This window comes from Armigeres subalbatus, chromosome 2 (genome assembly GCF_024139115.2).
Source record: "Armigeres subalbatus isolate Guangzhou_Male chromosome 2, GZ_Asu_2, whole genome shotgun sequence".
In the NCBI taxonomy this organism is placed as follows: Eukaryota; Metazoa; Arthropoda; class Insecta; order Diptera; family Culicidae; genus Armigeres; species Armigeres subalbatus.
This window is the reverse complement of record NC_085140.1, coordinates 29,274,704-29,288,603: the sequence shown is the minus strand read 5'-3', so window position 1 is coordinate 29,288,603 and position 13,900 is coordinate 29,274,704. Positions and strand designations below refer to the sequence as shown.

At 43.2% G+C, this 13,900-nt stretch overlaps 1 protein-coding gene across 1 annotated transcript in view; it reads left to right on the top strand.

The window, feature by feature from the left end:
- The first annotated feature begins 4,526 nt into the window (after positions 1 to 4,526).
- LOC134218400 (transcription factor grauzone-like) overlaps positions 4,527 to 13,900 on the top strand; it is a 32,594-nt gene continuing 23,220 nt past the window's right edge. Inside the window, exons 1-2 of the mRNA XM_062697346.1 lie at positions 4,527 to 4,786; positions 5,129 to 6,510. Of these exons, the coding sequence (XP_062553330.1) occupies positions 4,574 to 4,786; positions 5,129 to 6,505 (1,590 nt within the window). The 5' untranslated portion in view covers positions 4,527 to 4,573 and the 3' untranslated portion in view covers positions 6,506 to 6,510. The remainder of the gene's footprint in view (positions 4,787 to 5,128; positions 6,511 to 13,900) is intronic.

The following is a 13,900-nucleotide window of genomic DNA, read 5'->3' as shown; positions in this document are numbered from 1 at the left end:
GTTGCTCCTCGTTTAGGGAGCGGAAACCTTGGTGGATGGCCACTCAAGGATCTGGTTCTGTGCAGCTCACCTCAAACCAAATTTCAGATGTTCCGCGTATTTACAGGGAGCAGAAATGCAGCCTGAGCGGCATACTTCGAACGAAACATGGGTGACTCCACCTTGCATCACGCTCCTCTTTAATGTATAAAAGTGCTAGATGTTTGCTTTATATATTTTATTTTACCGATTTAAATAGGGTAAATAATATATTTTGGACATGTATATATTTTGGACAAGTTACAGGTATTTTGAATAATTTACAAATCTTCAATTTCTCGGTTTTTCATTTTTGGTAGACTATCCGAAGCTTAAATCTCTTGAAAATATTATTTAATGGAGTAAAATATACAACAATAGTTGTAAAAATAAAGTTTTGAAAAAAAATGCTGCTTTTCCTCAGATTTTACACTGGATGAAGAGACGCAGTAAAAAATAGACCGCAGTTCAAAGAGCTAAATCTACAATTTCCAAGTAATTCACACAAATGCAAGCATTATAGCTTAAACATGTGATGCTACTTTAGATCATTTTAAATTATCTGCTGCTTGAAAAGCATTTAAAACCATAAAATTAGCACTGTCCATAATGTGTCCGAATTAAACTGTGAAAATATATTTTGAACACCGTTGTAGGCAAATGAGGAAGAACAGATTCGGCAATTTGTGCGAACAGAAGTCAAGTCAAACGTTTGAAAAGAAATGTTGTATTTTTGTAAACTAAATTGTTGCATCGTATATATGTGGTGGTTTTTTAATATAAGCCACTCGAACTATTACGATAACTATTTTATTATTCAACGTAAATATATTCAAATAGTGAAAGTTTATATAAAATACCTAACGGTACCAAAAAATATTCATTTACAATATTCAAACAGGATTTTTTCAAAAGTATGTCTAGTTTTATTTATTTTGACATTTCACTGTTTATGTGATCCAACCAGAAAGTGATCAGATCGAAGCTTTTCCAAATAATAAATTCTATTCAGCATCTTTACAATTTTCCTGATTGATCTCAGCTGCACATCGTAAGTTTCCATAGTTTTATCTTTTATCTTAAAACTGATCTTAATTTTGACCTTCAGATGGGAAAAATATTGAAACCATCGGGAAAGAAAAAGTATTCGGAGGAAGCATTAAAGAGCTGCTTGCAAGAGATCCGGAACAAGATTCCTATCAACACTGCTTGTCGGCGGTACGGGATCCCGCGATCCACTGTGAAATTCAAGCTTAGTAATAAAGTACTATCGCAGGAGGAAGAAAAAACCTTGGCGCAGTGGATTCAGAATATGGCTCGCAAAGGATTCCCCGTGACGAAATATCGTTTGATAAATGTCGTCACCAGTTATTTGGAGAAGCACCCAAGCCGGAACACCTTCAAAAAAGCAAGACCGTGTAAGTAATACTGTGCTCAATTATAAAACTTATTCCACATCTAAGAGTCTTCCTATTTTGATTACAGCTTCACAATGGATTCGTAGTTTTCTGGACCGATTCAAAGAACTCTCGATTCGCAAACCGGAGGGTGTCACGAGTGCGAGTGCAAATGTAACCGAGCAGGATATAAGACGTTGGTTCAAAGAAGTCCACACCATCCTTGAAGAAGACGGTTTCACGGATATTTTGCAGGACCCACGGAGAGTACTAAATGGAGATGAAATTATAGCTAACCGCGGTGAACGCAACGTCTACAAAGTGGATCATGGACCAGCAAAGAAAAACATAACCGTTATGTTTACATGTTCAGCTAATGGTAAAATGTTTCCTCCGCTGGTATTATTGCCTTATAAGAAGATACCGATGGAAGTGACTCAGAGCATTCCTGGCGAGTGGGGAATAGGGAAAACAGACTCCGGTTGGATGAATAAGGATTCTATTCTAAAATATGTCAAACAAATTCTCCATCCCCAGCTTGTAGATCAAGGTGTTCTGCCGGTTATATATTTTGTAGATGGGCACAGCTCGCACACTCCTTGGGAGACGGCTGAGGAATGTTTAAATTTGGGAATTGTCCTGGTGTGTCTCTACGCAAACTGCACAAGGATCCTTCAACCACTGGACGTCGCTGTGTTCAAGCCACTGAAGGTTTCATGGCTCAAAACTGTAGATGATTGGAAGTGTACGAACCCAAATAAATATTTAAAGAGCGAGCATTTCGCTCCTCTGCTTAATTCTGCAATGGCAGCCGTTGATGGACGAATAATCAAAAACGGCTTCGCAGCTTGTGGTATATTTCCTTGGGATGAGGATAGAGTAGATTATTCGAAGTGTCTAGCCAAAGTAATCCCAGCGGATTCAGTAGTGGAAACTAATGGAGTCGATTTTGGGGTCTGCACAAGGAATATTGTATCTTGCTCCGGACAACACGCTACTTTCCCCGTTCTGCTATCCAAAGCGAAAGAAATAATGCGGATGCTGGGAAAGGATCGCGTATCACGTTACAAACAATCAAGTCTAGAGAATTTAACATCTGATGACGACATGATTTTGTATCACGTATTTACCATGCTCGAACCGTTAAAATATCAAGTTACCAGAACATATGGAAACCGAACAAGTTTGTGAAAAAGATCAACAGTCACCATCATTGTCATCGGAGGAAAACTTGAAGGAAATCTACGACGATATTGAACCAACTCAAAAAGAATTGATCTATTCATCGGACGATGAACAGTCACTGCATCTTGAGAAAAGTTGCAATTTTGATGGTGATTCAGAAGCGGCTGACAATTATCCGGAAATTGATCCTCTGTCAGTTTTGAATGATGATCCGTTCGAAATGGTATTGCTGCCGAACGCAACTAGACATCATTCAATCAAATACGAGCCAGCTGAACAATGCAATGCATCACTTGTCGAGTTACTGGAAAAGAATACCCCTGAAACACCACACCAAAAGGGAACCCGTAGGTTCAAGCATCGTAGTCCCGCCGTGTTGACGTCCCGACGACGGCTGGAGTACCATAAGATCAAGGCAGAACAAAAAGCTCAGGCAGAAGCAGATAAGAAGAAAAAAGCGGCTCTAAAAGAACAGAAGAAAGCGGCAATGATCGCTGCACAGAAGGAAAAAGCTGAGCTCCGAAAGAGCAAGAGCAAGACAACTGCGAAATCAAAGTCGAAGCAAAAATAAATTTGTAAAATGTTGATGTTCTGATAGCTGAATATGTCGTTTCAATAAAGGTTTTTACAGAATAATTTGTGACTGTTATTTATATCCAGTAATCATCAGAATTTCATAGTATGCTGATAAATTGTCTAAATGGGGCCGTCCACAAAGTACGTCACGCTCCTAGGGGGGTTACGAGCAGCGTGACGACTCATACAAAAATTTTAGAGATTCAATACAAAAAGTGTGACGAAGGGGGGAGGGGGGGTCGAACATCGCCAATTTTTGCGTGACATACTTTATGGATCTTCCCAAAATATATATACGACAACATGTGATGTCCAAAATATATTTTGGACAATGTTCAAAATAGATTCAGGGTGTCCAAAAAGTATGAAATAGGAGTCTCAAAAAACAAACAATAATGAAAAAAATTGAAAAGTTTAGTTCATTTTCGGATCAGTTAACATTAAGACAAACAAAAATATATATGCCTACAAAAAAACTTTATGGTTTTATGCTTATTTGGAAAATATATACGCGTTTTTTTCAAAACTCCTCCTTAGTCTGTCCAAAATACATCAATTACCCTACATTGAATTGTGCTAATTCACAAGAATAAATGTTTTTATTACATACAAATTTAAAGAAAATCAAGAATTCAAAGCAAATCCAAGCTGTAATGCTAAAATGGGTTTTGTTTACTCCTTTTCTCAAATTAAAAATTTCCGATAAAGAGTAAAATTTACCCTTATTGATTTTGACGTACAGGTCGTTTAGCCATTAAAACTAATGACACACTGATGGTATTCGTACCATGGTACAAGTTGTACCACAGGTGTGTCGCCTTGTACCATGCTGGTACTACGTGGAAAACCATGGTACAATATGTACTAGGGTATATAACCGTGGTATACCACGGTCCTTGTACCACCAGTGTGTCTTTAGTATAATGGAGTAAACGATGTATACTCTTTGAGTTGAACCTTGAGTTCAAGGCAAAATTTTCAAAACGACTTATCTGCTTTTGTAAACAAAGATTCAAACGACGATTTGATGAATCTGATAGCACTCCCACGCAAACCAACACCACCAATAGGTAGGTGAAGGTTTCCGCTACATGTTGGTGGTGTTGGTCTGCGTGGGAGAAGTATCAGATTCGTCAAATCGTCGTTTGAATCTTTGTTTACAAAAGCAGATAAGTCGTTTTGAAAATTTTGTCTTGAGTTGAACTATCTATCGATAATGGGTACTTTTTTACCCATTAAAGAGTACTTTGCTCCTTTGCTCACTGTGCCGTGAAGAGTACCTAAAATCGTCAAAAAATATTTCGGAAAGATCCTTTCGGGCAAATGCGAGAACCCCGCGAATGACAAAATATTAAACAAAAACAAAAATAAAGTTGTTTATTTATTATTTTAGAGCTATGAGTGATTGTTCAGTGAAAAAAATTGATAAAATTACCTTCGGAATGGATGGGACCGTAGCCCAGAGTTCTCTAGGACTAGCATCCGAAGAGCCCAAGCTAGAAAATCTATCCGGAGAGTGTCGACTTTGTTTGGATCCGTTTGCCGTGAATGTGGTTTCGATCGCAGATCCCGTGCTGAAAAAACAGATGGACGAAGTGTTTCCGTTTACGGTAAGAATAATAATAAATTATTGAAAATAACGTTTTAACGTAACTATAGATTTGAAAAAACATCTTTAATTCATCGAGCTGACTTTATTGGTAGGGTATAGTTAGCTACCAAGGCATAACCACAATAAAGCATTCTATCTAGCTTCGTTATAGATTTTTTCATAAATATGACAAAGGTCTATTGAAAGGTTGTTGTCTCATTGTAAAACAAGATTTAACAATTGAAAGCACCTTTTATGGAAGTCGGTGAGATACTGAGGTCGCCAGATAGAACTATGAAATATTATAAAATTTTTATAAAAATTTGATACTTGTTAAATGGACACATCTTAACTTTTCCAGATTGAACCAGACCAGAAGTATCCTATTGGAGTTTGTGAAACATGTTTCTCTATCATTACGGAGTTCTATCGATACACAGAAAAGGTACAGTCAAATCAGCAACAACTCAGCATCCGGATAACGGAGCAAACGCATAAATTGTTATCTTACGTAAAGGAAGAGCTAACCATGGAACCATCACTTGAAATAACTGAATCGCGGGTAGCGTTAGTATTTAAAGATGAGCCGGCCCCACAGTCCGAAGACGACCAATCAGTCCACGTTGAGCATCTTGATGTGTACGCTGAACAGAACGATGCTCCAAAAAAGCGTTCTTACAGGAAGCGAAAAAAGATCAAGTCAGTCATTATGGACGACGAATCCGGCTCAGACGACCCAGAGAAGAAACCTGTGAAACCGAGAAAATATAACATCAAGTCCAAGGAAGAGCAACTGAAGGACGAAAAGCTAATATCGGAGTTTTATCGCATGGGATGTGACTTGTGCGGTGATGTTTTAGTTAATATTTCCTCCTTGTATTCACACTTCCGTAAGAAGCACGATCGAAAAGGGTACGTCGTGTGCTGCAACAAGAAAATATTCAAGAGGTGTTTCATGCTCGATCACATAAAATTCCACACCAACCCTTCGGCTTACCGGTGTGATATATGCGACAAAAGTTACAAGAACAAAGTCTATCTATCGATACATAGGATAAAATTGCACGGAAAGGAAGAGGATCGACCGTTCAAGTGCGACCGCTGTAAACAGTCCTTTGCCAAAAATTATCAGCTGCGAGCGCACATGATAACGCACGAAAAGGCTCAGTGCCCAATATGTGATCGTTTAATGGCGAGCAAAATGGCACTGGCTACTCACATCACAAATATGCATTCCGACAAGGACCGCAAGTTGATTTGCGACACCTGTGGGAAAGAATTTCTCAATAAAACATGCTTCGAGCGACATGTGAAAGAGCATCAGGGCATCGAAGTGCATCCGATGATGCAATGTCAAATTTGCAATAAGTGGCTAAAGGGGGAGCGCTGCCTGCAAAAGCATCTGCGCTACACCCATTACGAAACAGAACAGGTGCACACCTGCGATATTTGTCACCAGAATTATCCAAACTCCAGAGCGCTCTGGAGTCACAAGAAGGTAGTGCACGTAGAAGAGAAGTTCGAATGCGAGTTCTGTGGAAAGCGGTTCAAGCGAGCGGTCAACCTGAAAGAACATCGCACGATCCACACGGGCGAACGATTGTATTCGTGCAAGTACTGCGGGGCGTCCATGAACTCGAACGCTAATCTGTACACGCACGTCAAGAAGAGCCATCCGGTGGAGTATGCAGAGAAACGACAGCAAGCCGCGAACCTGAACGCTCCTACGAAAGCATAACCGAGGTGAGAATTTTGTTCTGGATATTAATTATATCGAAGTACGAACTCATGTGAAGTTCTTGATTTATGCCGAAAGTTATTCAAAAGATAGCATAATTGGTAAGTGAAGTATTATGTACATCGAATGGTATAGAGTTACCGTACTTGGGGGGTCGTTCAATAATGATGTCACAGGTTTAAGGGGAGGAGGGGGTCTGAGACATTGTGACAGTACATATACTAGGTATACAAAAAAGCGGGACAGAGGGGGGGAGGGGGTCCAGAAATCCCAAAAAGTAGTGGACGTCATACTTGAATCGCCCCTTGTATTAACGCAGCGACGCCCTCGCCGCACCGTTTATCTAAACTCACACATTCATTTTTTCAACGCTGCATGAACATAGCTTTAAAATTCGAGAGCTTTTTAAAGCGTCGATTATTAATAATCAAGCCTTAATCTTTTCATTTCATATATTCGTATAAGTATGCCGGGTATTGGGATTGACTACTTGTTCATAACAGGTACACCCAGGTTTTTTTTTACACGGTTGGATTTCATTAATTTCTCGGTTAACCTGAACTTTCACAGTTTTTTAAATACCCCCTGAATTTTCTTTGATTTTTTGTGAATTTTTTCGTGGGGTTAACTCATTGGTTCATTGACGCTGAAGGTCTTAAAGTCTGAGGGGAGGGTTTTCCGTTAAAAAAGCACGTGGTAGCACTCTCTGAGAGAGAAATTGACCACTTCAGCCCGCCAGAATGACGCTGTCAGTGTCGCCAAAATTATTTCATCATTATGCAGTTTACAATTGCCTGAGAATGTGCCGTAAACGGAGAACAAAAGGAATTGGCAACAATGGGGAAGAAATTTATCACTCATGTTGTGGTTCGGCGAGAGAACAGCAGCAGCGACCAATCACGCAAAGAGGAAATCAAAATAAACAAACACCAGCTGGTTTTGGAAAATGAAAACATGAGTCGTTTCTAGAACAACATTAGAAAATATCGTAGGAGGATTTCTGAACAAGGTTTCCACACAAGCTTTGAAAAGTATTTGGGTGATAACAGTGGTGCTGGTGTAAGTAAGACAAATAAGACAAATAAGACAAATAAGACAAGTAAGACAAATAAAACAAATAAGACAAGTAAGACAAATAAGACAAATAAGAAAAATAAGACCAATAAGGCAAATAATACAAATTAAACAAATAAGACAAATAAGACAAGACTAAGAAGAAAAATAAAGAAAGTTCCTCCAGCAATTCCTTCGGAAGTTCTTCCAGGAATTGTCTACGAAAGTTCCTCCAAGAAATCTTTCAGAAGTTCCTCCAGGAATTCCTCCGGAAGTTCCTCCAGGAATTCCTCCGGAAGTTCCTCCAGGAATTCCTCCGGAAGTTCCTCCAGGAATTCCTCCGGAAGTTCCTCCGGAAGTTCCTCCAGGAATTCCCTGGAAGTTCCTCCAGGAAATTGCTCAGTTCCTCCAGGAATTGCTCCATTCCTCCGGAAGTTCCTCCAGGAATTCCTCCGGAAATTCCTCCAGGAAGTTCCTCCGAAAGTTCCTCCAGGAGTTCCTCCGGAAGTTCCTCCAGGAATTCCTCCGGAAATTCCTCCTGAAGTTCCTCCAGGAATTCCTCCGGAAGTTCCTCCAGGAATTCCGAAGGAACTTCCGGAAGTATTCCCGAAGGAACTTCCGGAGGAATTCCCGAAGGAATTTCTGGAGGAATTCCCAAAGGAACTTCCGGAGGAATTCCCAAAGGAACTTCCGGAGGAATTCCCAAAGGAACTTCCGGAGGAATTCCCGAAGGAACTTCCGGAGGAATTCCCGAAGGAACTTCCGGAGGAATTCCCGAAGGAACTTCCGGAGGAATTCCCGAAGGAACTTCCGGAGGAATTTCCGAAGGAACTTCCGGAGGAATTTCCGAAGGAACTTCCGGAGGAATTTCCGAAGGAACTTCCGGAGGAATTTCCGAAGGAACTTCCGGAGGAATTTCCGAAGGAACTTCCGGAGGAATTTCCGAAGGAACTTCCGGAGGAATTTCCGAAGGAACTTCCGGAGGAATTTCCGAAGGAACTTCCGGAGGAATTTCCGAAGGAACTTCCGGAGGAATTTCCGAAGGAACTTCCGGAGGAATTTCCGAAGGAACTTCCGGAGGAATTTCCGAAGGAACTTCCGGAGGAATTCCCGAAGGAACTTCCGGAGGAATTCCCGAAGGAACTTCCGGAGGAATTCCCGAAGGAACTTCCGGAGGAATTCCCGAAGGAACTTCCGGAGGAATTCCCGAAGGAACTTCCGGAGGAATTCCCGAAGGAACTTCCGGAGGAATTCATGAAGGAACTTCCGGAGGAATTCCCGAAGGAACTTCCGGAGGAAGAACTTCCGGAGGAATTCGAAGGAACTTCCGGAGGAATTCCGAAGGAACTTCGGAGGAATTCCTGAAGGAACTTCCGGAGGAATTCCTGAAGGAACTTCCGGAGGAATTTCGAAGGAACTTCCGGAGGAATTCCTGAAGGAACTTCCGGAGGAATTCTGAAGGAACTTCCGGAGGAATTCGAAGGAACTTCGGAGGAATTCCCGAAGGAACTTCCGGAGGAATTTCGAAGGAACTTCCGGAGGAATCCGAAGGAACTTCCGGAGGAATTCCCGAAGGAACTTCGGAGGAATTCCCGAAGGAACTTCCGGAGGAATTCCCGAAGGAACTTCCGGAGGAATTCCCGAAGGAACTTCCGGAGGAATTCCCGAAGGAACTTCCGGAGGAATTCCCGAAGGAACTTCCGGAGGAATTCCCGAAGGAACTTCCGAGGAATTCCCGAAGGAACTTCCGGAGGAATTCCCGAAGGAACTTCCGGAGGAATTCCCGAAGGAACTTCCGGAGGAATTCCCGAAGGAACTTCCGGAGGAATTCCCGAAGGAACTTCCGGAGGAATTCCCGAAGGAACTTCCTGAGGAATTCCCGAAGGAACTTCCGGAGGAATTCCCGAAGGAACTTCCGGAGGAATTCCCGAAGGAACTTCCGAAGAATTCCCTGAATGAACTTCCGGAGGAACTCCTGAAGGAACTTCCGGAGGAATTCATAGGAACCCCTGAAGGAACTACAGGTAACTCCTGGAAGAACTTCCGAAGAAATTCCTGGATGAACTTCCGAATGAAGTCCTGGAAAATCTTCCGGTAATTCCTTGAGGAACTTCCGAAGGAATTCCTGGAGGAACTTTCGTAGGAATTCTGAAGGAACTTCCGAAGGAATTCCTGAAGGAACTTCCGGAAAAATCCTGGAACAACTTCCGAAGAAATTCCTGGAGGAACTCCAGGAACTCTTGTCGGATTCGAAGGAGTTTCTGGAGGAACTTCCGGCGGAGCTCTTGGAGAATCTTTCGGAGAAATTCCTGGAGGAACTTCGTGAAGAATTCCTGGCGGTTCCTCCGGAGGAATTCCTGGAGGAACTTCCGGAGGAATTCCTGGAGGAACTTCCGGAGGAATTCCTGGAGGAACTTCCGGAGGAATTCCTGGAGGAACTTCCGGAGGAATTCCTGGAGGAACTTCCGGAGGAATTCCTGGAGAACTTCCGGAGGAATTCCTGGAGGAACTTCCGGAGGAATTCCTGGAGGAACTTCCGGAGGAATTCCTGGAGAACTTCCGAAGGAATTCCTGGAGGAACTTCCGGAGGAATTTCTGGAGGAACTTCCGAAGGAATTCCTGGAGGAACTTCCGGAGGAATTCCTGGAGGAACTTCCGGAGGAATTCCTGGAGGAACTTCCGGAGGAATTCCTGGAGGAACTTCCGGAGGAATTCCTGGAGGAACTTCGGGAGGAACTCCTGGAGGAACTTCCGGAGGAATTCCTGGAGGAACTTCCGGAGGAATTCCTGGAGGAACTTCCGGAGGAATTCCTGGAGGAACTTCCGGAGGAATTCCTGGAGGAACTTCCAGAGGAATTCCTGGAGGAATTCCTGGAGGAACTTCCGGAGGAATTCCTGGAGGAACTTCCGGAGGAATTCCTGGAGGAACTTCCGGAGGAATTCCTGGAGGAACTTCCGGAGGAATTCCTGGAGGAAACCGAAGGAATTCCTGGAGGAACTTCCGGAGGAATTCCTGGAGGAACTTCCGGAGGAATTGCTGGAGGAACTTCCGGAGGAATTCCTGGAGGAACTTCCGGAGGAATTCCTGGAGGAACTTCCGGAGGAATTCCTGGAGGAACTTCCGGAGGAATTCCTGGAGGAACTTCCGGAGGAATTCCTGGAGGAACTTCCGGAGGAATTCCCGAAGGAACTTCCGGAGGAATTCCTGAAGGAACTTCCGGAGGAATTCCCGAAGTAACTTCCGGAGGAATTCCCGAAGGAACTTCCGGAGGAATTTTCAAAGGAATTTCCGGAGGAATTCCCGAAGGAACTTCCGGAGGAATTCCTGAAGGAGCTTCCGGAGGAATTCCCGAAGGAACTTCCGGAGGAATTCTCGAAGGAACTTCCGGAGGAATTCCCGAAGGAACTTCCGGAGGAATTCCCGAAGGAACTTCCGGAGGAATTCCCGAAGGAACTTCCGGAGGAATTCCTGAAGGAACTTCCGGAGGAATTCCCGAAGGAACTTCCGGAGGAATTTCCGGAGGAATTCCCGAAGGAACTTCCGGAGGAATTCCCGAAGGAACTTCCGGAGGAATTCCCGAAGGAACTTCCGGAGGAATTCCCGAAGGAACTTCTGGAGGAATTCCTGAAGGAATTCCCGAAGGAATTTTTGGAGGAATTTCCGAAGGAACTTCTGGAGGAATTCCCGAAGGAACTTCCGGAGGAATTCGAAGGAACTTCGGAGGAATTCTGAAGGAACTTCGGAGGAATTCCCGAAGGAACTTCCGGAGGAATTCCTGAAGGAACTTCCGGAGGAATTCTGAAGGAACTTCCGGAGGAATTCCCGAAGGAACTTCCGGAGGAATTCCTGAAGGAACTTCGGAGGAATTCGAAGGAACTTCCGGAGGAATTCCTGAAGGAACTTCGGAGGAATTCGAAGGAACTTCTGGAGGAATTCCAGAAGGAACTTCCGGAGGAATTCGAAGGAACTTCCGGAGGAATTCCCGAAGGAACTTCCGGAGGAATTCCCGAATGAACTTCCGGAGGAATTCCCGAAGGAACTTCCGGAGGAATTCCTGAAGGAACTTCCGGAGGAATTCCCGAAGGAACTTCCGGAGGAATTCCCGAAGGAACTTCCGGAGGAATTCCCGAAGGAACTTCCGGAGGAATTCCCGAAGGAACTCCCGGGGGATTCCCGAAGGAACTTCCGGAGGAATTCCCGAAGGAACTTCCGGAGGAATTCCTGAAGGAACTTCCGGAGGAATTCCTGAAGGAACTTCCGGAGGAATTCACGAAGGAACTTCCGGAGGAATTCCCGAAGGAACTTCCGGAGGAATTCACGAAGGAACTTCCGGAGGAATCCCCGAAGGAACTTCCGGAGGAATTCCCGAAGGAACTTCCGGAAGAATTACCGAAGGAACTTCCGGAGGAATTCGCAAAGGAACTTCCGGAAAAATTCCCGAATGAACTTCCGGAGGAACTCCCGAAGGCACTTCCGGAGGAATTCCCATAGGAACCCCTGAAGGAACTACCGAAGTAACTCCTGGAAGAACTTCCGAAGAAATTCCTGGATGAACTTCCGAATGAAGTCCTGGAAAATCTTCCGGGTAATTCCTTGAGGAACTTCCGAAGGAATTCCTGGAGGAACTTTCGAAGGAATTCCTGGAGGAACTTCCGAAGAAATTCCTGAAGGAACTTCCGAAAAAAATCCTGGAACAACTTCCGAAGAAATTCCTGGAGGAACTTCCGAAGGAACTCTTGTCGGATTTTTCGAAGGAATTCCTGGCGGAACTTCCGAAGAAATTCCTGGAGGAACTTCCGAAGGAATTCCAGGAGGAACTCCCGAAGGAATTCCTGAAGGATCTTCCGAAGGAATTCCTGGAGGAACATCCGAAGGAATTTCTGGAGAGGATTTCTAGAGGAAATTCCGGAGGAATTCCTAGAGGTACTTCCGGAAGAATTCCTGGAGAAACTTCAGAAGGAATTTCTGGAGAAACTTCCAAAGGAATTCCTGGAGAAACTTTCGAAGGAATTACTGGAGAAACTTCCGAAGGTATTCCTGGAGAAACTTCCGAGGGAATTCCTGGAGAAACTTCCGAAGGAATTCCTGGAGGAACTTCCGAAGGAATTCCTGGATAAACTTCCAAAGGAATTTCTGCAGTAACTTCCGAAAGAATTTCTGGAGGATCTTCCGAAAGAATTCCTGGATAAATTTGGGAGAAATTCCTGGAGAAACTTCCGAAGAAATTCCTGGAAGAACTTCTGAAGGAATTCCTGGAGAAACTTCCGAAAGAATTTCTGGAGGAACTTCCGAAGGAATTCCAGAAGGAACTTCTGGAGGAATTACTGGAGGAACTTCCGGAGGAATTACTGGAGTAACTTCTGGAGTAATTCCTGGAGAAACTTCCGAAGGAACTCCTGGAGGAACTTCCGGAGGAATTTTTGTAGAAACTTCCGGAGGAATTCCAGGAGGAATTACTGGAGGAACTTCCGGAGGAATTACTGGAGCAACTTCCGGAGTAATTCCTGAAGGAACTTCAGAAGAAATTCCTGGAGGAACTTCTGGAGGATTTCCTGGAGGAATTTACGGAGGAACTTCCGGAGGAATTCCCGGAGGTACTTCCGGAGGAACTTCTGGAGGAATACCTGGAGGGACTTCCGTAGGAATTTGTCTTGATTATCTTATTTGTACTGTTTGTCTTAGTTGCTTTATTTATCTCTTTTATCTCCAGATGTCGAAGTGATCGATGAGCTTTACTCAAATTCGCCTATAGGTTGCTGATTAACTATAGATTCGTAAATATTGCGTCAGTTGGGCTAAACTTATGTTGTTTTGTTTTTATCACAATGAAAATAAACTACCTCAATAATAGGACACAGTTGCCTATCGTTGCGAGATCTTTTCAAGGTCAGTCCTATTGTTGCGGTATTGCATGCAATTCTTATGGAAATCGATACCACAACAATAGGACCTTAGCACTACCGCAATAATAGGCTCAAAGGATTAAATTTTTTAATGAAAAATGCCGATTTTTCATAATTTTGAACGAAATTTTGTCAAACAAAAGCTGTTCTAGTCGTTAATTCGATGAGTTTTAGCGTATTCACAATTGCTTTCAATCCAGAATGGACTATTTTAACACTACCGCAACATTAGGACATACCACAACGATAGGACGTGGTACCCTACTATCTATCCTCGTTGCTTAGAGCGCTTACTATAACCACAGACAAACAGACGTAACACTCGAGGATATCTCATCGTACATACTTACAGGGGTTAGACAAAAAGGTTGAGATAGGTAAAAATAAGTCGAAATTCAAATCATCATAACTTTGTGTATAATAATCCGATTTTGATAA